General features: G+C 48.3%; 1 protein-coding gene across 4 annotated transcripts in view; it reads left to right on the top strand.

Moving 5' to 3' along the window:
* LOC103533442 (discoidin domain-containing receptor 2) overlaps window positions 1-23,770 on the top strand; it is a 47,855-nt gene extending 24,085 nt beyond the window's left edge. For all 4 annotated transcript variants that reach the window (XM_030461330.1, XM_030461332.1, XM_030461331.1 and 1 more), the window contains exons 3-17: window positions 1,576-1,678; window positions 3,960-4,188; window positions 5,665-5,812; window positions 6,015-6,120; window positions 7,626-7,812; window positions 10,287-10,533; window positions 10,671-10,763; window positions 11,205-11,362; window positions 11,600-11,795; window positions 12,944-13,188; window positions 15,689-15,810; window positions 16,170-16,367; window positions 18,514-18,748; window positions 20,097-20,246; window positions 21,398-23,770. In XM_030461330.1, the coding sequence (XP_030317190.1) occupies window positions 1,576-1,678; window positions 3,960-4,188; window positions 5,665-5,812; window positions 6,015-6,120; window positions 7,626-7,812; window positions 10,287-10,533; window positions 10,671-10,763; window positions 11,205-11,362; window positions 11,600-11,795; window positions 12,944-13,188; window positions 15,689-15,810; window positions 16,170-16,367; window positions 18,514-18,748; window positions 20,097-20,246; window positions 21,398-21,538 (2,558 nt within the window). In that variant the 3' untranslated portion in view covers window positions 21,539-23,770. The remainder of the gene's footprint in view (window positions 1-1,575; window positions 1,679-3,959; window positions 4,189-5,664; window positions 5,813-6,014; window positions 6,121-7,625; window positions 7,813-10,286; window positions 10,534-10,670; window positions 10,764-11,204; window positions 11,363-11,599; window positions 11,796-12,943; window positions 13,189-15,688; window positions 15,811-16,169; window positions 16,368-18,513; window positions 18,749-20,096; window positions 20,247-21,397) is intronic.
* The last annotated feature ends 836 nt before the right edge of the window (window positions 23,771-24,606 follow it).

Genomic DNA, 24,606 nt, shown 5'->3' with positions numbered 1-24,606 from the left:
TTGTCTTGGTGCTGCAACCAGCCAAAAATGAAGTGATGGAATGTGGGGGAGCTCAGCAGGCACTCCTGTGCTCCCCATTACACCCCCACATGTCTCACTTTGAACTGGGGTTGCCATCTGTTTCTGAAGATCAAAACCTACTGGAAGAAGAGGGAAGATGGCAGCTGGAGGGTCAGTCCCACAGAGATCCCTTTTAGGAGTGGTTAGCAGAGAAGTCAGCACACCCAAATGTGCAGGAAGAGCTTCCCCATCACCAGATCCTGAGGTGGGGTGGGCTCTGAGCACTGTGGTCCCACCCTCCTGCTGTAACGTTTTCCACCAAGAAATACCTGTTAGGCAGTTACTTGGCTGGTGTTCTGTATGATGGTAACAATCACCGTTTCATGCCTCTGGCAGCTTTAGCCAGGTTTGGTTGCAGTCCTGGTCGCCAGAAATGGGGAAGAGACCCAAGGTAGTGTCCCCTCTGAGGAAAAGACAGGCAGGACTGCAGATGTGGCAGTGGGGGTGCCAGCCAGCACAGATGCCACTCTGGAGTGACTGGAGCATCTGCCGACCCTTGTCTGTGTCACTGCAGACAGGGGAGGAGCTGGGGCTGCTCTGAGCTTGGAGGACAAAAGCCAAAACATGTACAGGAAAGCCTTTTTTTTTTTTTTTTTTCCTGGGACCTGCCATTGACTGTTTTTGTCTTTTAACTGTTCTGTGATTTAATCCCAGACAAGCTTTTAATCTGCTGCTGATGCCAGTCTGACAAAAATATCTTGTGTGTCTGTTTTGGATACTGAGCCTTAATGAATACAGTAAGACTTTGAGTTTTCTGAAACATCCCTAATACTCCAAGACATGTTAAAAGTCTTGTGTCAGGGGGAGAGCTTGGCCAGCTTGGATTTGTAAGCTACATCTGCACTCTCTCTTTCTTTTTTTTTTTTTTTTTTTCTTTGCTTGTAGAACCTCATGGCTTGAGCCAGTTGTGTTTGTACTCCCTGAAGGCACCAAGTCTGAGAGTCTTCTCATGCCTGAAGTGAAATTCTTGCTCCAGTTGAGGCAGGGAACAGACCAGGATGGGGCAATGTGGATCCTGCTCAAGTGTGAGCTGTAACCAGCAGTGACACAGTGGAGCAGATGTTTCCATGAGCTAGAGCAGTCAAGTGGAAGCTGTTTAACTTCTCACATTACTGGGCTGGTGAAAATAATGATTGTCCATATGTGAATACAAGTCAAGCATCCAGCTTAGTCCAGTAGAAGAAGAAAAATCTTTAACAAATCCTTCCATTTTGTGTCGCAACTTTATTTATAAGTAATTTCTCATTATAAAATAGGTCAACCAGTAACACTACTATGGATTTGAGTTTCATGTTCTTGAAATGTTTATTTGAAGTTTTTGCCTGGCCAAGGCTCTGCTGGATGATCCTGAGTGCGTTTCATTGCTTACAATTTGTTTATGATAATTATGAAAGATTTAATCCTTTTATTTGCATTCTCTATTTTATCATTACCAAGTTTATTCCCTAGGCACGATAGCTTTTTAATTAAACTTGTCTGTTGCTTTGGTGCTGATAGTTTTGTTCCCTTTCCCAGCTATCTGCCGTTACCCTCTGGGTATGCACGAGGGGACGATCCGGGATGAGGACATCACTGCTTCCAGCCAGTGGTATGAATCCACAGGACCCCAGTATGCACGGTGGGTTAAGCTCTGCCAAAAAATGTAATCCTTTTTTTCCTTCTGGACAGCCAAGGTGTGACTGAGGAAGTTCCCTCACCCTTAAAGCAACCTGTTTGCTGAGCTTGTTCACTGCTTCTGTGTTAAATCTGATCAGTGCCAAGTGAAAGAGCAAGAGGCAGGAGGTCATGGTCACAAGGTGTAATACAGGAAATTCTGATTCAATATTGAGAAAAAAAAACCCTTCCCCATGCAAATGAAGTCGTGGGTTAGGGCCCAGAGAGGTGATGGTGTCTCAGTGTTTGGGGATTTTCAGGACTTGGCTGAGCAGCAGACTCTAGGTTTGGAGTTAGCCCTGCTGTGAGCAGCAGGTTGGACTGGAGTCTTCCAAAGGTTCTTTCCAACCCTCACCTTCCTCTGGTTCTGTGAATAAATGTGATGTATTTGTGACTTACAGGCCAGCTAGGGGTGATGCCCCTGGGATTCTTGTTGAGTGCTTTAAACTAAATCATAGGAAGTCATTTATGAGATTGAACTTTTCAACAGCATCCTATTGAGGAAATGGGCTGTGTCCACTTTGTCTGAAAACCCTGGAAACCACAGAGTTAGGGAATTGTTCAAAATGATACTTATATTTCTAGAACTCCTAAAATTCTTCTAGTGCTTGATTTGTCTTTTTTTTCTCTCTAGTCTGGTAGAGCAAAGATGTGAAGTGTTCTGAGTTTTTATGGAGTTTGAATAATCCTGTGAGTCTGCAACCTGGGAGGCTTGTTTTGTTCTGGGAGATGTGGCTATCTCCAGTCCTGCAGATACTTCAGGCATCACTTATCATCTTTGCCATCATCTCCTTGCCAGGGCAGCTGATGTCTGCAGGGTGAAGACCTCAGGGCATCCTCAGCTGACTTCATTCTGTTAGAGGTCATCCTTGTCCTGTGCAGATCTCTGTCCCCCTCTCATTTCACAGTCACTCTTCCTGCTTTTCTTAACTTTTTTTTGCTTGCCACTTTGCTGTAAGAAAGTCTGGCACAAACAGCTGACCATCCTGAGACCATCCTGATCCTTCCCCAGTGCCTTGGCCTTCAGTGTCTCCTTCTAGGTACTGCCTCCTGTGCTGCATGGGGGATGGCACTCGAGTCCCACCAGTCAGACACAGAATAGCTGCCCAAAAGAGAGAGGCACTTAGCTGTTTGCTGAGAAATCTCTGTTGCTATCACATCCACATGGGCTTTTTGTGTCTGGATAAGGTTTTCAAGTTAAAAACTCTCACCACCTTGTGGCTTGCAGAAGCCTAGGTGAAGCCATGCTTCCTCTAGTGGCTCCACCTGCTGATTGCTGCAACACTCTGGTCCATCCTCAGGGATAAAAGTCTTTGGTTTGTAGCTGGTGCCACAGTGTTCAACTTTGAAGCAGAGGCCTTCACATCTTACAGCCAGCAGTGTCCTGCCTCAGCAAATCTGCTTATTGAGAGAGGGATGAAGATTGGGTTGAGATGAAGAATTTGTAGATGGGCAGAACTCTGTTTTTTTCATAGAACCATGGAATGGTTGAAGGATCCTTTGAACACTTCCAGGGATGGGGCAGCTACAGCCTGTTCCAATGTCTCAGTGCCCTCACACTGAGGAATTTCTCCCTAATGTCTAACCTAAATTTCCCCTCTTCCAGCTTAAAACCATTCCTCCTTGTCCCATCACTACACACCCTTATAAAAAGCCCCTCCCCAGCTTTCCTGTAGGCTCCTGTAAGGTGCCAGAAGGCCACTAGAAGGTCTTGGCATGGGCCCACCTCTCAAGTCTGTCAAGACCACTCTGGACCTAGAAATATAAAAATAAATTTCTAAACTGTATTTTTCAGACAGCTCCTCTTTGTGCTTGTTAGAGCTGTAGGTGGTGGTGGCCAAGCAGAAGTTCTGGTCTGACTACATCTGGTTTGGGAGGATTAAGCATGCAATTTACCAGCAAGGTGCTAAAAAAGCACGCAGGATGCAGTTACCTACCTGAGGAACAAAGTTGTTTCCAATCCATGTGAGATGTGTCTGGCAAGGAAATGACTCCTGACAGCCCAGGAAGGGTACCCAGAACTGAGGGAGTTGTTCTGAACAGGGCAAACCTGGCTAGAGGCCTCTGGTAGATCTCAGCTGACCATCACCCCAAAGGGGAAAGGTGTTTGGTCACCAGCTGTCAGGTCTCCCCTGCTGATTTGGCTTCTTTCTCCCAGCTCTCCCATTCCAAGGTGTTTCCTCAGTCTCTGGAGGGGATGGATTCCCGGACCTGACATTTTTTGACGTGTGCGCTTTTCCCCTCAGGTTACAAAGGGAAGAAGGGGATGGAGCCTGGTGCCCTGCTGGCTTACTGCAACCCAAAGATGTCCAGTTCCTTCAGATTGACCTGCACAAGCTTTTCTTCATCACCCTGATTGGGACTCAGGGCAGGCATGCCCGGGCCACAGGCAAGGAGTTTGCCCGTGCTTACCGGCTCGACTACAGCCGCACCGGGGAGCGCTGGATCTCCTGGAAGGATCGGCAGGGCAGGAGGGTGAGTGGGCTGGGGCTGAGTCCTGGGGGGCACACGAAGGCAGGGAGAACCCAACTGGAGGAGCCACAGCCTCTGCCTCCTGCCTGCTGCAATGTGCTTTGTCCTGACTCTTCCCTGTCAGGCATCGAATCCTCTGCCTGAGTGCTGTGTCTGCTGAGGTGCTGGACTGGTCATTCCTCTGGTTTGATGCCTCACATCTCAGGCAGTGCTGTGACTGAAAGCTCTGGCTCTTCATTAGCTTTCACATTCAAGTTCTCATGTGAATGTTCTAAATTGGAAGCTTCAAGGCAGATGTCTGCTTTGTGACTAAAAAAAACCCCCAAAACAACAAAACGTGAAAAAAAAAGTAAAAGGAAAGGGTGGCAGAGAATGGAGATGAGCACGTGTTGCTTCTCACTACAAAAGTCACCTCCAGCTTTAATTTCCTCAGTGAAGGCAAAGGGTGAAGCTGTCCCTCCTCTGACCCCAGCTGAGGATGTGCTCTCACTGGCACTGATGCTGCCTGGTGCAGTGCTGTGGGGTCCTGGGCCCTCATCAGTCTCTGGTTTGGGCCACCTACAGCAGCAGCAGTGTGGGGAACATGGGCATCAGTAGTGACTGGGAGTGGAAGCTGCTGCTGAGTTTGTTCCACCTGCAGCTGATTCACTTTGGGTTTTTTTGGCCCTGAGAAACCGAGTGCTCAGTAGCAGCAACCCCACCTTGTGGAGGGGCTCTGAAAAGTGCATCCTCTCTGTTGCCTCTCAGAAGGTAGGACAGGCAAAACCAGCAGCTTTTCCACTACTGAGCTGGTGCAAAGGTACCCTCATCTCAGGGAGATGGCCAAAGGTTTTTCCTCTTACTCTGACCAGGTAGGAATTTTTTGACTTGATGTGTCTGCCACCCTCAGGATTCACCAGCAGAAGGTCAGCTCCATCCTGTAGAGATGTACAGGGGTGTTCTGCCACGTGTTGGCTCCTCTTGGGTTTTGTCTCCTGCAGCAAAGTCATGTGGAGCCAGCCCTAGGTTTCCTCTCTGAGGCCATCTGACAGCTTGAAATGGTTGATCCCTGTCACCTGCTCCCTGAAGGAAAGTATCCCTGTTTCAGTGGAAGAAGTCATGGGTGTTCCTCATAGGAAAGTGATGTTAAGAGGCTTTAGATTAAAAGCTGAGAGGTGAAGAGGGTGAGGAACCAAGTTTTCTGTTTTCTTTGCTCAGCTCCTGGTGCTCTGCACCTTTGCAGAGCTGTCTGAGCAGGTATAGAAAACTTTCACAGCTATTCAGGTGCAGTGCAGAAGCCACCAGCTGTGTCTGGCTCCTCTGCAGGGAGATGCAGGGTTTTGTACAGGTGTAGGAGGAGAGGAGCAGCAGCAGCAGCTGATCCTCTGCAGGTACCACACAGGGAAAGGTCCTCAGTCCTCAAGGGCAGGGTACAAAGACCCCACTGTGCAAATGAACAGCATGAGAGGGAGAAGCTGCTGGCAAGGCTCTCTTCCCCAGGTGATCCAAGGCAACACTGACACGTACGATGTGGTCCTGAAAGATCTCCGGCCTCCCATCATCGCACGGTTTATCCGGGTGATTCCTGTGACAGAGATGCCCATGACTGTCTGCATGAGGGTGGAGCTTTATGGCTGTGTCTGGTATGGTAAGTAGCCATTTCCATGCCTGTCTCTGGGAAATAATCCTTGCACACCACTGGCTGGGGCTCCCACGTGTGTAGAGGGACTCCTGGGCCCACAGAACTCCTTCTGTTGGTCCACAGCATAAATAAAAGGCTCATATGGAGAGAGATGGTGGAAGGCTGCTACTGCTGCTGTATTTCTGAGGTATATGGCCTTCTTTTTTAGATGGTTTGGCATCCTATAGCATCCCTGAAGGAGGGACAATAGCGGCTCCTGGCTTCCCCATCGTTTATCTGAATGACTCGACCTATGATGGCTACCAGGAGCGCAGGTGGGAGAAGTTCTCCTGTTCTCTCTCAGTCACTCTGCAAATTTTCTCTTTTCCTATTTACCCTCTCGCTATTACCTCATATCCCAGATGCTTCTTGGAGACCTCCAGAGCTGCAAGCTAGCCTACTAGTTCTCCAGAGCAGCATGGCTTTGTTATTCCAGGCTCTTCAGACATGTAGTTTGTTGTTCTTTTGAAGGAGGGTGTGGGCTCAGGATGTGTCAGATTGATTTCCCCCAGCTGATAAGGGCTGGCAGGAAAGAAGCAACAGTTTTGTTAGTGGAAGCTGTTGTTGATTCTTTTTAAATTAGAGCATGTCCTTATACAGCTGGTGCTTTCTTCACAGCTTCCATCTTTAGAGGGTGTGATGACACTGTCCTGATGTGTCTGATTGCCTTAATGCCCTCATGGCTCTTGGTCTCTTGGGTATGATGCTTTTCCAATGCGGAGTAAAAAAGCCTAAAGTAACTGGGTTCTGACACCTCATTACAAGGTCTGTTAGTTTTTCCCATCACTGAGGTTAGGTAGGTAGGGTGACATGCTACAGACATCTTGAGGTTTCTGGTTTAACCAACAGTTGAAAAGAGAGTTCATGAAGAGTCTTTATCTGAAATGACTCCTGGAATCAGGAGTCTGCCTCTGCCTCTGCTGGTGTGGAGTTAAAACACTCAGACCTGTGCAGATTCCAGTGACTGTTGGACTCTCCTGGAATGGACTTGCAGGGCTTCATAGCCCAGCCTGGTTTCCAGGTTTCCTGGAGGCAGTGGAGTGAAACAGGGTGCAGGGAGCAAGTTGAGGCTCTAACACAACTGAACTGCTTGTACCTTCCTGCTCTAGGACAAGGGACATGGCAGGGATGGCTCCCAGGAGGGTCAGGATGTGCCACAGATGTACCACATCTGGCATCTTCTGCTCTGGGACACTGCTGGAAAGCTCTGTAGTGGGCTCTGCACTCTTGGAATGGAGTGGAATGAAGCAGGGTCCTGAGTGCAGAGTCTGAGCAGCCCTGGCAATGGAGCTGATAATCTTCTCTTGCAGAAGGAGCAGTGCCAGACATGCTCCCAGTTAGAGCTGTGGCTGGGTGAGCTGCCCAGGTCTTCCTGCTCTTTTTCCTGCTTTTCTCTGCCTTCCTGCAGAACTTTCCCACTGGATCAGTGTTCCTGCCATGCAGCTCCATGGTGCAGTGGTTCAGGTGTCTGATGGGCAGCAGGCACTGTGTCTGTGCCCTCACTTCCCATTCCCAAGGGGCTCTGCTTCCACTTGGCTTTGCTCTCAGGGCTTTGTATCAAAGCAGAAACTTCTGCCTTTTCCCAAGCAAGGAAGGATTTGAAAAGCCCAGCCCAAACAAAGTAAAGGGCCACTGCATGAACAGGGAATGAGTTCTGGTCCTGGATGGGTTAACAGTAAATAAAGGAATGTTTTCCCTGGAGCAGCTGAAGGACCCACGGGCTCTCACGTTTGCTCTCTCCTGGCTGGTTTTGCCTGACTGTTGGTTTTTTCCTTGCTAGGCACCTGTATGGTGGTCTGGGCCAGCTGACAGACGGGGTGCTGGGACTGGATGATTTCACCCAGAGCCACCAGTACCGTGTGTGGCCTGGCTATGACTACGTGGGCTGGAAGAACGAGAGCTTCAGCACGGGCACAGTGGAGATGGAATTCCAGTTCGACCGACCCCGGAACTTCACCTCCATGAAGGTAACAGGGGTGTCCTGGAGGAGGCTGGGGGCTTCCAAACTACCCTTTGGGTCCTCTTCCCAAAGCAGGAGGACATGAAGTGCCTGGCAGAATCTGAGATGTTCCACGTTTGGCAGTGTAGGAGGGTAAAGCAGAGGAGCTCAGAACCTTTCAGTATTTGACTTAAAGGAATAAAAAGCAGACACCTGCAGTCATTCTGCATCTGAGATGAGTTTAGGATGTAGGCTCCTTAGGCCCTAGGGGCTGCCTGATCCTGAAGGTATAAAGGTTGTTTCCATTTTGACCCAGAATTTCTCTGGATGCCTCAATATTTGCTTGTGCTGTGGGAAATTACACAGGAAGAGGATGAACTGAACTTTGAGTCTGTAGTAAACAGCAGGATCCTTTCAAAAGGATTGGTGGCTTTTCTTGTAGAGATTTCAAATGAAGGAGAACCCACCACATCCTTAAGTAAATTGTTTTGGTGGTTACTTACCCTAGTTTTATTTTGTCTATTTTTAACTTGCAACTTTGGCTCTTAGCCTGCTTTTGCTGGCAAAAATAAGAGTCCTGCCTTCTCAGAAATTTTCCTGCTTCTAGACTGTGATTAAACCACTCTCTCAATCGTTATTTCAGTAAAATAATTTGTCTGAGTTCTCAGAGCCTTCTGTGTGAGATCCAGGGGCATTTTTGTAGCAGTCTTCCAGTCCTTTCTGTCTTTGGCAGTACTCTTCTAGAGGTATAGAACCTGGAGCTGGATGTAGGCTTTCCATCAAACTGTAGAAAAGAATGGTATCAATTTCCTGCTTTTGGATGATTGTTCTTTTTTTATGAATCTTGTGATCATATTAGTCCTCTTAGCCAAGGGATGGGGAGCCAGTGTTCATTAACAATCTGCTGCTAAAAGGCAGTTAATAATTACTGGTGTCCAAGATTAAAGTCCAGTTTAGAAAGGCATTTACATTTTGTTCCTGAGTTTACTACACTGGAACGAGTCAGTCCTGAGAGCTCCAGATTCTTTTAAGAGACTTTGATTTTTTTTTTTCCCCCCATTTAATTTATTTTCTTTCTAGTGATTCTGTTGTCTCTTTCAGATCATTGAAGCTAGGAATACATTCCTGCTAGAAAAACACCTACAGAGGGATGATTTGTGCCCTAAAATTTGTAAGACTTACTACTAGTTGACAATTTTTAATCAAATAAATAAAATGCTTGGGTTCATATTATGCTAATTGGAGTTGGACATTATAATTAGTAAACTAAATGCCTTACAAAAATCCATCATATAAACAAAAGCATCCTGATCAACCAGACACATAGTTACTTCATTTTGTGTTTCATTGTAAAGCTGTATTGATTAGCATAAATTATTCTTCATTCTTTCAGCTTTCAGTTTATTTTTTACAGGCCAGGTTGTTTGTAAATACCTTTTGTATTTTCATACCTGTTGACTTTATGCCAGTTTTCTGAGCTTGCCCATTATCTGAGGAAATACTAAAAAGAAATGCTAGCAAATGCTGCAGCTGCATTGCAAATTCCTTAGGCCTGCATATTATAAAATTAGACATTAGTAGGTGGTGTCTGGAATAGAAAGTGTCTCTGTATCAGTCCAAGATGAGAACATATCCAACTCTGTCCAAATATGGCACAAATTGTATATTGCAGGCGTCAGGTTTTCCTGCCTTGTTATGGATGACTCCTTCTCCTTATTGAATAATGTTGTCTAAGCTTCATCTGTTCCTAATTACATGCAAATACCCTTCTTTTGTTTTGTTACTGCTCATCAGGCCTGTTGTCCTCATTGTTGCTTCACTGCTATTCACTGCAGGACCTCACAGAGGCCAAGCAATTAATAGGGCTGAAAGCTGCAGTTGGTTTGGAAGCTGTTCTCCCAGTTGCTGATACTCCACCATCAATAGGAAATAATTTCTGGAGTCACTGGGGAGGATTGGGCCACCATGGCTTTGAAAAGGAGTAGACTGAAGACTCTGAGGGACACCTTATTCCTTCTGATTCCTGGTCACTGGACACAGTGACAAAGTACTGGGGTCCAGATCTCCTGCTTTGTGTTTTTTGGGGCTGGGTAGACACTATCTTAGACTGCAGATGCTGAAGGCTTTCTAAGAGAGGCCATGTGGTTTTCTTTCCTCTCTTAGGATATATGTTCAAGGGGAGTTGGTCTGTGAGGCTTTGGATTAGTACAGAGTTGGTCTGGTTTTGACACGGACCTTTTGAAGAGCCTGCCAAAACGTGATCATTAATGTAACATTTGCATGCCAGGTGATGAACTCCTCTGGAATCAAATTTTTCACAAATGTTCCATTGCACACTATGAGTGGATGAAGCTGTACAGGAACAAGTCCCTCGTTCTGGGTTAGGAGTATTCATAGAGGGGAGATCTTAGAAAAAGAAACTCTTCATGAACACAAATCCCCAAGGCTTGGTTTGGTTTTCAGTAAATCTTCCTCCTGCCTCATCTGTTGCCTTCTCCCTAGGTGCACTGTAACAACATGTTTTCCAAGGGGGTGAAGATCTTCCAGAAGGTGGAGTGTCTGTTCAAACCACGGCTGATTGCAGACTGGGAACCTGAACCTGTTGGGGTGGCAACTGTTTTGGATGACAAAAACCCCAGTGCCAGGTTTGTGACCGTGCCCCTCAACCAGCGAGTAGGCAAAGCCATACTGTGCCGCTTCCACTTCGCTGACACCTGGATGATGATCAGTGAGATTTCCTTCCAGTCAGGTGAGTGATCCTCCAAGCCAAGGCACCTTGGGAAGCAGAGAGAGGAGCAGAGGGGGTGTGGAGGGGACACAATAGGGAGGAGGAAGTAGTAGAAGCAGGGAAGTTGTTGGACTGACCCTTTCCCTTCCCTTCCACAGACATGGAGAGTGTGAATCCCAGTTTTGTTACAGCAGCCACAAGCACAACAGATGTCTTGGAAGCAGAGTACAACACTACTGAGGGGACCTGGGGTAAGGACTGAGTGTTGGGGAATTTCACAGGAACACCTTGGTTAACATGGGCTTTCCATCCATTTCTGGAGATCTGGGCACAACCCTCATGCACTGAGCTGCATCTCACAGGCCTCCCAGCCTCAGCTGTTTCCTCCTCCATCACCTGGCTGAGGCTGCCTCAGAGCCAGGGGGCTGGAGGCAAATGTGCAGCCAGTGAAGCTCTAAAACTGGCTGCTCAGGCATGGATCCATTGCAGAGGTTCATCCATTGCATTCTCAGAACAGGCCTTTTCCCCTGCACAATTCTTATCTACAAGCCTCCAAAATGAGAATTTCTGATAAGAGCAAAATGTGAACACAACTAAATGTTAGTGCTCAGGAAGCTGCCTAAGATCTCTTGTGTACCAAGCACAGATAGCAACCTGTGCTTCATTAACTCCAGATTCTTCTCTCATTCCAGAAACCACATCTTCTGTAACCAGCACCTGGATAGGAGAGAAAGCAGATGACTCCAACACCTCCATCCTCGTGGGCTGCCTTGTGGCTATTATCCTGCTGCTCCTACTGATTATAATCATTATTCTTTGGAAGCAATATGTTCAGAAAAGGTTGGAGAAGGTAATGCAGTGGATCTGTTCTGCAGACACAAGTTCATTACTAAGCATTAACCCTAATAAGCTCAGAATTATGTAAAAAGCACAGAGCTGTCCCAGCTCCATAGAGCAGCTCAGAGTGTTCTCACAGCAGGGGAAGATGCCAACTCTATCCAAGATATTACTGGAAGTTGCTGTGGTTGCAGCCAACACATTACTTAACAGCTGAGCTTTGCCTCAGCATTTGTTCCTCTCTTCCCAGGCCCCACGTCGGATCCTGGAGGAAGATGCCACCGTTCGCCTCTCGTTCTACAGCTACACCATTGCCAACAACCAGACCCAGATCCACCAGTCCAACCCCACCTATGAACGTGCCTTCCCACTGGATTTGGAATATCACCAGCCTGCTACGCTGCTTCAAAAGCTTCCAGAGCTCTCCCAGAGTGCAGAGGATTCAGGTAATGCAACCATCAGTCTCCAGAAGTTGTGTTTCATCTTTTATTATTTCTGTTGGGTTTTAAATTGTGCTTCTGCTCAGTGTCCAAGTCATCTTTGACTCCTGTGCAATGCAACACTAACCTGGGGACCTAAGACAATATTCTAGAACTTTTTATCACGTAACTTGGGCAGATGAAGCACCAGTCCCAAGGGAGAGGGGTGGCCTTTTAGTGTTCTCTTGAAGACTGCATTTATCTGCTAGCCAGGGCATCTGTTAGGAGCTGATTTTGGTGAGCACACCCCTTGGCAGTGTATTCCCTGCCTGCAGCACCCCTGGGCTGTCCAGACTGGCTGGTGGAGATGACCTTTAGCACCTCCTCCTCCTGCAGCCAGGGCTCTGTGAAATTCCTTTAGGAAAAGCAGAGGGAAATACAGCAGAATTGCCAGTGGTGCAGAGGCTTCCAGCCCCTGGGGAGGTTTGGGATGCATTCAGAAGGGAAGGTTTCCAGCAGTGTTTTGTGATGGCAGTGCTGCCTTCCTCAAGCATTGTTACACTACACTGGAAGATTGATTTGGATGGAGTCAGGCTATGAATGTGAAGCAGGACAGATGCTCTGTGTGAGGCTGACCATGCAGGGAATTAATTACAAAGAGTTCTTCTGTGATACTCGTGTGGATAAGGTGTGAGAGGCAGGGTGTATGCTAGCAGAGCACATGGAAAATGGAAATGTTGATCAGTTCTTGTTGCAGAAGGGAATTCAAAGCAGGTTTGATGTTGCAGACATCTCTGTGTCAGGTAGGGGTGACGGGTCCTGGTCAGGATGAATCAGAAACAGGAAATCAGTCACTTCAGACTCATTCCTCCATGTCTGGGCAAGAACTTTACCTCTCACAACTGGATAGAGGAGATAACTGTTTAACAGGAGTTCACTGCCACCTCCCAGGTATTCAGGTGTCTGCAGAAGTGAGGTCTGTCCTGGTTTAAGCCCTCTTTAACCCAGAATCTCCCATCTGGGGGTGCTTTGGCACAGGGTAGCAGGCTCCCTTACAGCCTCCTCAGCTAGGCTGAACCCCAGAGGTCTGCAGGATGGAGAGGTGTGGGAACTGGGCCATACTGGTTTTGTGGGGGTGAGTGTCTGACCCCCCCCTGTCTCTGGTTTCCCCTCAGTGTGCAGTGGGGATTATGCTGAGCCTGACCTGACCAAGTCCACTCCTCACCAAGGCTTTCAGAACAATGTTCCTCACTATGCAGAAACAGATATTGTCCACCTGCAAGGTGTGACTGGCAACAACATGTATGCAGTCCCAGCCCTCACTGTGGATTCCCTTACCAAGAAGGACATCTCAGTGGGGGAATTCCCCAGGCAGCAGCTACGACTCAAGGAGAAGCTGGGAGAAGGCCAGTTTGGAGAGGTACAGCCATTCTCTTCCACCTTTCCTCCCCCAGAAAGGAGATGTCTGGCACAGTGAAACTTCTGAGCTGCCTCTCTGGCACTGCTTCATGTCTGGGGCTGGGGGACCTGTGTTTTATTTAATGCCAGTATTTTATTTAACATGTGTCTTTGCTGCTGGGGAGGGCTGGTGTCCTCAGCAAAGGCTTCAGATTGCCCCATGCTGCTGTGAGGCTGCTGCTTGGTACCACCTGGGGGTCTCTCTCCTGCTTTGCAAACTCCCACTGTGTCCCTGTTTAGGACCCTACAGAAAAGGCCTGGGGGTGGGAATTCAGACTGTCCCATGGACATCTCAAACATGCCATGGCTGTCACCCACCTTTAGGCATGTGAGTATGAAAGGCCCAGCAGTGAATCCAGCCAAGACAGAGTGACCCTAGCTGTAAAAATAGCTTTTGTGTTAACAGGTGGAGGTTCTATGGGGCTCTGCATGCTGGTCCAAGCAGAACTGGACATTTCCCAAGCACTGTGCTGCCTCCCATTCTCCAGCTTTGCTTCCAGCTCAAGCCCCAGCCTGTGTCAGAAGCCTTGGGCAGCACAGTCCATGCCTCACTCACCTGCCAGCCTTTTTCTTCACTCCTTGAGCTGCTTTCAAGCTGGGGGTGTTTTCACCCTGCTTTTTCTTCTCTCCTGGCTTTGTTTCCACACCACTCCTGGTTCCATACTGAACCAATTTTTCCCCTCCCCTGCTCCCACTCTTCCCCTGTCTCTTGCCTTTCCAGCTTCTCCACACAGCCTTCAATTCTATCTGTCTGCATTTTGGCCAAACATTGTCCTTTACTGACTGCTTCCTCACCTGTGATGGGCCCAACTTTATAGTCCCTCCCTTCTGACAGCCCAGCTCCCCTACCCCAGCCCCTTCCCTGTCCCCCTCACTTCTTTCTGGATCACTCAGTGAACTGGGAAGGCACTGACATCCTCAGCATCTTCACCTGCCTGGGGGTCCAGTGGCTTTTGCTTGGATCCTGCCCTGTCTTGGGCTGTGCTCCAGGAGTGAACAGGGAGGATTTAACTCAGTGTTTTGCTTCTGGGTTCTCCTCTCTCCTTCAAAGCTTTCTCCTCCTCCTCCTTTGTGTGATCAGACAGCAGCAGCCAGGCTCTCCATCTCCATTTCCCTGGTTGATTCAGAGCCTGGTCCTTTCCTCACAGCACAGGCCCCTTCCCTTGTTTTTGCAGATGTGCCACATCATGTTCTCCCTTCTCTCCTCCTCACCTCCTTGGTCTTTACCAACCTGCTCATCAGCATCATGTGCTCTGCTCCACTTCTCTGCCTTCATGTGCAGCCTTGCTTCCTAGCAACATGGCTCATTGCTTTGGGCTTCTGCTCCACTCAGCTTTCAAGCTTCTTTCTCTTTGGTCCTGACCATCCTTCCCCTGAGCTCAGTGACACTTTACCTCTGCTTGTAATTTATCCTCTTAGTTCCAGGGTTCTTTCCTGTCCCCAGTCCCATGACTCTGCTTTCAGCACAGCAGATTTCATTCTCATTCTCCAGCAGCATCTTTGTACTCTTGTTTCTATTTTGTTTTTTTTTTTCATCTGCTGTCTCTTTTTTCTCCTCAGTGTTCTTGATGTGCAAATTCTGGTGCTTTCTTCATATAAAATTCATTAAGCTCCCATTACATTCCCCTGACTGCTGCAGGTCCTCAGCTGACAGGTCCAGTCTGTTCCCCTCCTCCAGTCCTTTTGCCACAGCCTCACATGCTCAGCTCTGTCTGCTTCCACCACCCCAGCATCTCTTGCCAGTTAAATATCCATTTTGATAAATTCATAAGCAAGTTTCTTGTCACCTCATTTCTTATACAACCCTGATGGTAATTTTATATTTTAATTCATTTTTTTATCTAAAGAAACTTGGCATTCTGTGATCAGAGTATTCCTCTCTGGGTGTATTCACAAGTGAGGTGTTTACATCACACACACGCACATGCACAGGTTTTTTTTGTTTGGTTTTTTTTTCCTGGAATCAGAGGACTTGGGAGAGCTGTCTGTAATTTCCAGACACTCCTCAGTGAAGTCTGAGTGGTGACTCCAGCCAGGCTGCAGGACAGCTCTGTAGGTGGATGGCTGGGGGGATGTTCTGGACATTCTGTCTGCATGCACAAGCAGGGTAAAGCAGAAATCCCCAGGCACAGGGGCCTTCCAGAACACCTCCAGTACCTGCTGGGCAAACTGGGACTGCCCCAGCAGTCTGCTGCACCACGTGTGCAGGAAATCCAGTGTGCTGGGGATCTGTTGGGCTGCATCCCCTCCTACATCATGGGCTATATAGTGTGTGTAGGCATTTTGTCCAGGATCTAGAGCCAAGCTCTGGGCTAATCCTGATGAGAACAGCGTCCCCCTCATTAGATCATTCACTTGGTCATTCTGAGGGGGGGGAGCAAACTGAGGACCTCAGTGGGATCTTGTTTTCCTCTGGGTTTTGAGCTGTGCACACATAGCTGCTGGTGCCTCCTGCCCTGCAGGTTCACCTGTGTGAAGCTGATGGTCTGCTGGAGTTCCTGGGAGTCTCCTCTACAGAATTCACTCCCCAGCCAGTTCTTGTGGCAGTGAAAATGCTGAGGTCAGATGTCAACAAAACAGCCAGGTGAGTGCATCCCCAGAGCCAACCATCTGAGAAGGAAAACAAATGCTCTCCCAGTAACAATTTCACACCAATTAACCCTGCTGGCTTCTGGGAGAGTCTCCTGTGTCTCTGGTGTGTGTTTTATGTGTTCAGAAGCAGGGAGGAGGGGACACCCCCAGAGATGATGTCACACAGAAGTTTGGGTGCATCCTGTCTGCTGGGGAAGGGCTCAGTGCTGACCCTGAGCACCGAAGCAGCTTTCAGTCTCACTGTGTGCAGATGTCTAAATGCCTCTGAACAGGGGTTTTCTTACATGCTGCTTCTGCTTTCCTTAGACAAAGGAATCATTTAGGCTCCCAACCTGTTTTCTTTTTTCCAAGAAATGATTTCCTGAAGGAGATCAAGATCATGTCCCGGCTGAAGAACCCCAACATCATCCGGCTCCTGGGGGTGTGTGTGAGGGATGACCCCCTCTGCATGATCACAGAGTACATGGAAAATGGGGACCTCAACCAGTTCCTTTCCCAGAGGGAGATCTACAGCAAATTTGCCATTTCAAACAACATTCCCTGTGTCAGGTAAGAGGAACTGCCCAGGTTTGGGATGAATCAGTGACCCAGAGCTGCCCGTTCCATCTGCTGTGCCTGGGCAGTGACCTTCCCCCATCCACCACATCCATGTGCTGTGGATGCTGCTCCTGCCTCGTGTGGGATTCTTGAGGCCTCTGGAGGTTTGTGTTCCTCTGAAGTGTGCCTGAGTGTGGGATGTTCTGGTCACAGTGACAATCTTAGATGTGTTGCTTATTGATGCCACCATCTGTTTACATTCGTGGGTTTGCATCAATTATTTCCATAATACAGGAAGCCAGCTGCATTACAGAAAGAATTTTTGGGATGAAAGTCAAGAATGTCTTAGGCTTTTAAGAAGGTTCATATGTTCTCTGGATGCTTAAAAAAATATGACATGAGAGGAGCTGAGTGTGGAGCTTCACTACGGAAAGATTTCATCAGCCAGCAGAAGGAGAATATTTGGCAAGGAAAAGAGATTTCTGTGAGCACTGGCACTGATCTCCCTCCTCTGTGGAAGGATTAAATCTAAAATAAAAGCATCTTTACTACTGCAGAAATCTTTTCCTCAGAGGAAGGTTGTATGTAGGGCTGAAGTATTCTACTTGACAAAGAACCTTGCTCTGATCAGAAGTCTCTGCATTGTCTGGTCCTTGGCATGAACCCCACAAAGGATTCCATTTATTTGTAGTTCAGGAGCAGGGTGTTGAGGCAGAGCAAGCTCTGGTAGTGGATGAAACAAGGTGTTTGGACCTTTCCTCAGTGAGACAATTCCAGCATTTCTGCCATCAGTGCTCAGGGGTCCTGCAGAGTCTTTGGGCTGCATCTCCTGGGTCTCTCTGGCTGCCTGGCACATCAGGATGGTGACTTTGCTGAGAAGTGGCTCCTGCCCTGGCCCTCTGGATGCAGAGCTGCTCACATCACACCCTGCAGAACTTGCAGAGCAGAGGGGCAGGGACCCAAAGGCAGCTGCAGGGTGCAGGTGGGACAGGAGAAACTGGGAATGGGAAGAGCACCAGCCCCAGGCTGCAGCTGAGCAGGGAGAAGGTGAGGTCTGGAAGCTGTGTCTGCTTCTATATGGAAAACCAACAACCAGGTGAACAAGGTACAACTGGGTGGCAGGGTTCCTGTCTTGGGGGCAAAACAGGTCCTCCCACATCAGGAGGAACATCAAGGGGGCTGTGGGAGGGGGCTGAGCATCACCTGGCTGAGTCGTGGTGCTGAAAGGCTGGGAAGGAAATGTTGGCCTGGGAGTGTTGGCTTGATGGTTGGACCTGATGATCTCAGAGGTCTGTTCCAAGCTTTGTGATCATGAAATTGTACCCAACCCCTCCTGCCAGTGCTCTGCCAGAGCTGCCTCCAAACCTCTGGCCACAGCTCAGCTCTGGATTGATGATTGTGCTGGAGGTGCCTTCTCACTGCCACCAGAACACAAAGAGGAGGAGACCAAGACTTTTTGCTGAGCTTTATCAGAGAAATACTAACTGTAAACAGTTTATTAGTTGTGACAAATGCTTAACCACGCACAGTGGGCAGCAAGCCAAGCAGTGTGTGTGCAGTGATGGAAGTCAGATGGTCCAAACTCAGGCTGTGTGTATCGTGCAGCTTTGTTAATAATTTTCATTTTGCTAATGGGGGAATTAAAATTATAGTAGATGAGAAAATGCATCTGTTGATATTTTCAGTAATATTAAACATATTTTTAAAATTAAGCTCTTTTACTGTGAAGTGCTGTATGTACATCAGTGTAAGTGTGCAAGGGGGGCAGTGTGTGAAATGCCAAGCTCTGAGCAGTTGGGGTTTTTAGGAGATGAGATTTGAGATTGCATGGCTTAATTTTTCATGCCTCTCTGCAAAAAGTTGGTGCTTTGATGGGAAAACTCTTTGAGCATCTTGAGAGTAACACCTGAGATTAAAAATCTCTTAAGGGCTGTCAGATTCTAGAGGCCCTGAATTTCAGGGACAACTTGTCTGTTCCTGCTCCTCAGCTCAGGAACTTGGCTCTGCCTGGCAGGGGGGTGTTGGGCAGATGAGTTTCACTGTCATGTCAAAAAATACATTGAGAGGTCAGTGTAATATAGCCAGAATAAGGAAGAGTTGAGTGTGGGGAACTCCACTGATTTTTCTTTTTTTTTTATTTAATGTCCTTTTGCTGCAGCTACTCCAACCTGCTGTACATGGCCACCCAGATCGCCTCAGGAATGAAGTATTTGGCATCTCTGAATTTTGTGCACAGAGATCTGGCAACTCGTAACTGCCTGGTGGGGAACAACTTCACCATCAAGATTGCAGACTTTGGGATGAGCAGGAATCTGTACAGTGGGGATTACTACAGGATCCAGGGCAGAGCTGTGCTGCCCATCCGCTGGATGGCCTGGGAGAGCATCCTGCTGGTAGGGACTGCACAAAGCCCCTTCCTCCTTCCCTCTTGGTTTATTTCACTGTGCCCCTAACGTGGGAACACATCTGCAGTCCTTACAGCATCAAAATGTGGCCCATTTTGAGGTGAGGTGTCCATGGGGTTATGTTTACACTGGACACAACTCAGATCCTGAAAATACAGCACACATCATCTGGGGCAGGATTTCTGTGCCTGATATTCAGGACTGCTGCTGGAATTATAAGGAAATTGCCTTTCTAAAGCTTCTTTCCCCAGCTGTGAAGCTGAGAGGGACATGGACAGGATTGCAGAAGTTTCAGGTGCTGGGTCTGGTTTGGAGGTTGGGGTTTTGGTTTGTGTTGTCTGCTTTCTCCCTTTTAGGAGATTGTTCAGCAGCCCAACCACATCCAGTCTGGAGTCAGCTCCTTAATACTGAGCCCCAGGTTTCTTTCTTACTAGTGGGTGAGATCACCTGGTTATAACCCAAATATATATATATTCTTTTTCAACATCTTCTTTGAGGACCTAGAAAAATTGTAATTTCCTCTGATAAAGGCTGATAGGCCTCAGATTTTCCAAGTTCATCCCATTTTCTTTATTATAGCTGTATCTAAGCCATTGATCTGTCTCATCTTCCAAACACTGACAGGCTGCTGGGGTTGCCAGATAAGCCTGGGCAGCCTGGTTGTTGGATATGTTCTGCCTAAGCAGGCCCTCCAGCCCCCAGCTGTTTTCTCCTATTTTTCTGAAAAACCTTTAGCTTTTTCCTTCTTCAGAAAACACATCGTTCCAAACACAGCCAGTTTGGGCACATTTTTCAAAGACTGAAAACAAGGACAGCAAGCAGAGACTGCCACCAGCTTCTCACATGTGCAGAGATGAAAATTATCTTGGCCTTGCCCTAAGAGTCTGGAGTCTGCTTCAGCTCTGCCTTCACCCCCAGGGCTTTACTGCCTCTTCAAAGGCTTTTTCTGTGCTGCAGTGTTTCAGGTGGAGGTAGGCAGCAGCTACCCACCCCCTTGCCACAGTCCCTTTTCCTCCTGCTGCAGACAAATACACTGATTTTCTCAAGAGGAGCAGCAGCCTCTGCCTTTCTCTCAGGCTTGCTCCATGTTTCCAGAGGTTTCCCCCAGTGGAAGCTGTCCTGGGGGTCCTTGCAGACAGAAGCAGCCTCCTGCCCCCCAAAGCAGCAGTGTCCCCCTCTGTGCATTGCTGGCAGCAGGTCACCTCTCCTGCTGTCTCTTTTTGAGGGCATTTTTCCAGGTATGAGCTCTGAACCCTGGTGTGCAGCTGCCAGGAGCAGGAATCCAAATGGGTTTTGGTGAATGTGTGAGTAACTTACAACATCCTTCTGTTCCCAGGGCAAGTTCACCACAGCCAGTGATGTCTGGGCATTTGGGGTCACCCTCTGGGAGATGTTCATCCTCTGTAAGGAGCAGCCATACAGCCTCCTCTCAGATGAACAAGTGATTGAGAACACAGGAGAGTTCTTCAGGAGCCAGGGCAGGCAGGTAAGGATGTGAGCCTTGTCCTGCTGACATCCAGCTGGATCTCCAGAGGGCCCTTCTGCTGCCCTTGGGTCACCTGCAGATGTCTCAGCTCCTATTCCTCATCTTTTCAAACATATCCCACCTCTCTTCCCCTCCTTCCAGACTCGTTGCACCAGTTTTGTTCTCTTGGAGAGAACCTTCTCTGGAAGAACCTCTTGGCCCTGTCCAGTGCTTCTTCCTTACAAACCATTTCTGTTTCAATCTGCCCTTGATGCACTGTTGTCCCTCTTCCATTTTCTGGGCACCCCTCCACAACCCTTTCACACTTCTGTCAGATCTCTCTCCACTAGTATTTTCTCTGAAAGATGAGGAAGCCCTTACTGAGGTGTGGGAGGAGGAGTTGGTGCCCAGGGGTTAGGGAGTCCTCAGATCTCCAGAGATGCTGAGAAGCCTTTGGCCATCTTGCTGAAGGGCTTTTCTGTGTCGTTGTCCCCTCTTAGGAGCTCCCAGGCAGGACTGAGCACTGGTACCAGTGATGGTGTGGGACAGCCCAGCCAAGGGGAGTGCCAGTTGTTTGCTGTTCTCCCAGAATTCACCCTTAGTACCAAACAAGTTAAAGGATGCAGGGGAACAGAGCAATGGGAGGTCTTGTTCACCCTTCCAAATTCTGAGGGTTTCAAAGAGCCTCAAAGATGTGTGTTGAAATGAGAGGGGAGGGGAGGGAAATAAATGTGCCAAGCTGTGCTTCAGATAAGCTCTAAAAGGTGTTTTTTCTGTCTCTGCTAACAAGCTGACACGATGTTTAGCAAACCTCAGGGGCTGTCTACGGTGAGTGAAAGTGTTTGGATTTTGTTGTGGTAAATTTGGGTTTGGTTTGTTCTGGTGTTGCTTGGAAGATGAATCTCTCTGAGGCATTCCTGTTTCATGGGGGACAAAGGACTGTTTTGTGAGCAGCTCATCAAAACTCGCTGGCAAAGTGTCAGCAGCACCATTTGAGGTGGCTCAGAGCTCCATCCAGACTTCACTGCCAGATTCATGCTTCGTGGGTTTGAGCACTGCATGAGAGCTGTGTCTCCTAAGCCTGGACTGAGCTGTCCTGTTGTTTTAGTGTTGGAGAGGTTCAGTTCTTTAGGAGCAGCCCATGAAATAGCTGTATTTTTTTTTCCTTTCAGATCTATCTCTCCCAGACTCCTCTGTGTCCTAACCCTGTGTTTGATCTGATGCTGAAATGCTGGAGCAGGGACATAAAGGATCGTCCCACTTTTGACATGATCCATCACTTCCTGCTGGAACAAATGGAATCAAACATTTGACTCCAGAGAAAGAGACAGACTGTTGGGAAACAGTGACTTTGGTGTCTCTGCCTGTACCTCATGGGAAGATGGTCAGGCCACCTTGCTCTCCTCCCTTGACTGTTCTTTATTTAAGTGGAGATGTCCATGGCAGCTGCTCATTCTATTGGCCATGGTCTGACACGCAGGACCAGAGGATCTCATTTGGATGGAAAAATAACAAATCATCTCCTCTTCTGAATCATTTCCTGGGAATACTGTGAGAGGGGGTTTGTGAGATACCCATACACCTTTGGGCAGAACAAATGAGTGAAACTTCGAGGGACTTGGAGCTCTCTCCTGGGTGGAACAGGAAGCTCCCAGTCGGGGAGAGCGTTGCCACTCGAGAACAGATTTCTAGAAATAAAGACTTCAGTCTTTTTCAAACGATTCCATTAACTCCAATGGAAGTCTTGTGCACATTGGCAAGTGTTTCTGTGTGCTCTTGCTATGGACAGACTGAATAGTGATAGAAATGTCTAGAGCTAGGGAATGGTGTCATGGACTTGAGAACCATGGAGCTGGATTTAGCAACCCTTTGGAAGTCGTGCTCCCAGGGTCCATGGAGGACACTGATACAAGAGTCCAAGATCATGTTCTTTTTTCCTGTGGTTGTTAAGCACTGCTTTTGTTGTATATGTGCATTTTCCCCACACTGGATTTTTTTTCTAGAATTTTTTTTAAATGAATGTTTAAGGTCCTGGGCAGGTCACTAGCAGAAGATCTCCTTTGGGCCTACAAATTAAGGCTAAGGTAGGGAGTTTGTATTGAAAAGTAGCTGATACTGTACTACTGTCACTATGTAGATTTATTAGCCTAATGAACTTGTAGCCACAATGGACTGATGTGCAATTAATCCTGTATAATTACCCATTAATATGAGATCTCTAAGTCAATGCTGTTACATGTGCAGAGGGAACTTAGATTTGGTGAGAGGGCTGAGAGCAGAACCTGCTATGTCACTTGTCACTTGTCACAGCTCCTGCAGAGCAGAGGATGGGTGGTCCCTGACACCCATCCCACTCCCACACGTTTCTTGCAGCATCTGTGGTTCCTCTCCAGGTCTGGAGGAGGTCAGAGCTGCCAGCCAGGTGGGTGCAGTGCAGCCCAGGCACTTTGGTTGCTGTGGTGGGAGCTGGGACAGACCCAGCCCTGCAGCTGGGGATTCTGCTGGCTTTGGGCTGTCCCTTCACAGCATCAGACAATTTACTCATTGAACTTGGGGTTGGGTTTTGTTTCTCATGTCACAAATGGCTCATTCTCTGAAGGGTTTTAGAGGGCTCTGAAATCCCCTTGGAGTGAGTAAGAGAATTCAGCTCGTTTCTACAATAAATCCCTTGTGGATTTACTGGGTGCCTGGGGAATACTCTGCTATTCCCTAATCCCTTAGCAAGGTACTTAGGACCAAACCAGACATTGCATGAGCTGGGATAAGAGGAGAGTTCAGCACTTGGCTTTATTTAAACAGTGTCCATCTTAGCATATATTTTCAGTAAAGATTACAAAGGTAATTTTTATCATAGCCACAAGCTCAGTGTGAGTCTGGCTGTGCTGGGAGCTGGGAGAGGGGATGTCCAGACTGTTGTTACAGGAGGATAATGGATATGCTGAAAAACCCCAAGCCTGCTGCTGAACTGGCAAAGAGCAGGGCAGAGCATGGTGTGGCTGTGTCTGCTCCACAGCAATTCCAGTGGGATATTTCCCAGTGCCCACTCACTTGTAGGACCATGCCCAGGGTGTCCTCCAGACCTGGGCTGGGCATCTCCAGCTGAGCTGCTCCTCTGGGCACCCTTCGTGTGACAAGGAGCCAGAGGGTCCCCATCACCTCATCCCCCTGCCAGGGCTGCACAGGCTCAGGTGACTCTCAACCCCCAGCAGGTATTTTTTTCCTTTTTCCTTTCTCCTTTGACAAGAGAGGCCCCAGGTGACCATGGCCCATGTGCACCCTCTGCCTGGAGATGGGCAATGGGGGCAAAGCCAACGTGGTCCCTGCTGCAGCCTGGCAAACCACACATCCCTTGGATTTCTGGAGTACTGTCCCAGAAAATGCCCAGGTAATTCCCAGCTGTGTGTGTGCTGTGGAGCTCAGAGATCCCAGAGCTCTGCCACGTCCCCTGGCTGGGCTCTGTACTTGTTACTTCAGGATGTGCTGTTCCTCCATGGACATGTTGACATACAAAGTTTCTCTCATATCAATAAATTCTAATGATAACCTTGACAAAAGTGAGTTTCTACTTTCTTCACCCAGGCCTTGCTCTGAGGACTGATATTTTGGGTCTGGTTATTCAGTAGCTCTGTGGGAAGTGTGGGACCCTCGGGTTCAGAAGGAGCAGCCACTTACAGGAGTGAGGTTTGAAGGGAGTTTCTGGAATTGCAGGGAAGATGCTGGGATGATGGGACCTGGAGCAGCCTGGGATCACTGCTCTGTGCCATCAGCACAGTGCTGCACCAGTAAGCAAACGTTTTTTTATGTTCATATTAAACTTGGATGAAAATCTAGGCTGGGAAGGGCTCTGTAGGTCTCTGATCCAGTCCAGTAAAAGCTGAACTAACTTTAAAGCTGTCTTAGGGAGCTTTGGGTGTTCCCTGGTGGGGTTTGAAGGTCTCCAGGGATGGAGATGTCCCCATGGGCTCTGCCTCTCCTCCGGGGCAGAGATTTCCAGCCCAGGGACCCTTCCCCAGGGCTCATGGTGGGGTTGTCACCTTTTGGTCTCCAGTGGCCACCTGAGCTGAGCCCACAGGCTGGGTGACTGCCCAGCTGTTTGGGCAAACTCAAATATATTGATAAAGGGCTGGAAATTCCAGCTCTCCCAAAGCGTTTGGGCACCCAGGGCTGGAGTGACAGCAGCAGATTCATCTCCTCAGGTACAGTGTGGGTGTGGACACTCCAACAGGTAAGAATGACCCTCAGACACTCCCTGATCTCTGGTTCTGAAGCCTTGCAAGTGACTCTGCCAGCCTTGGGGCCAAGCTCCTGGAGGCTGTGGAAGGACTGTGGTGGTGGAGCAGAGGGTGTTGGTGGAGGTGATGCTGATGGGTGTAGATCTTTT

This window comes from Calypte anna, chromosome 17, assembly GCF_003957555.1.
Source record: "Calypte anna isolate BGI_N300 chromosome 17, bCalAnn1_v1.p, whole genome shotgun sequence".
NCBI lineage: Eukaryota > Metazoa > Chordata > Aves > Apodiformes > Trochilidae > Calypte > Calypte anna.
The sequence above is the reverse complement of the archived record's forward strand: the minus strand, read 5'-3'. Positions and strand labels throughout refer to the sequence as shown.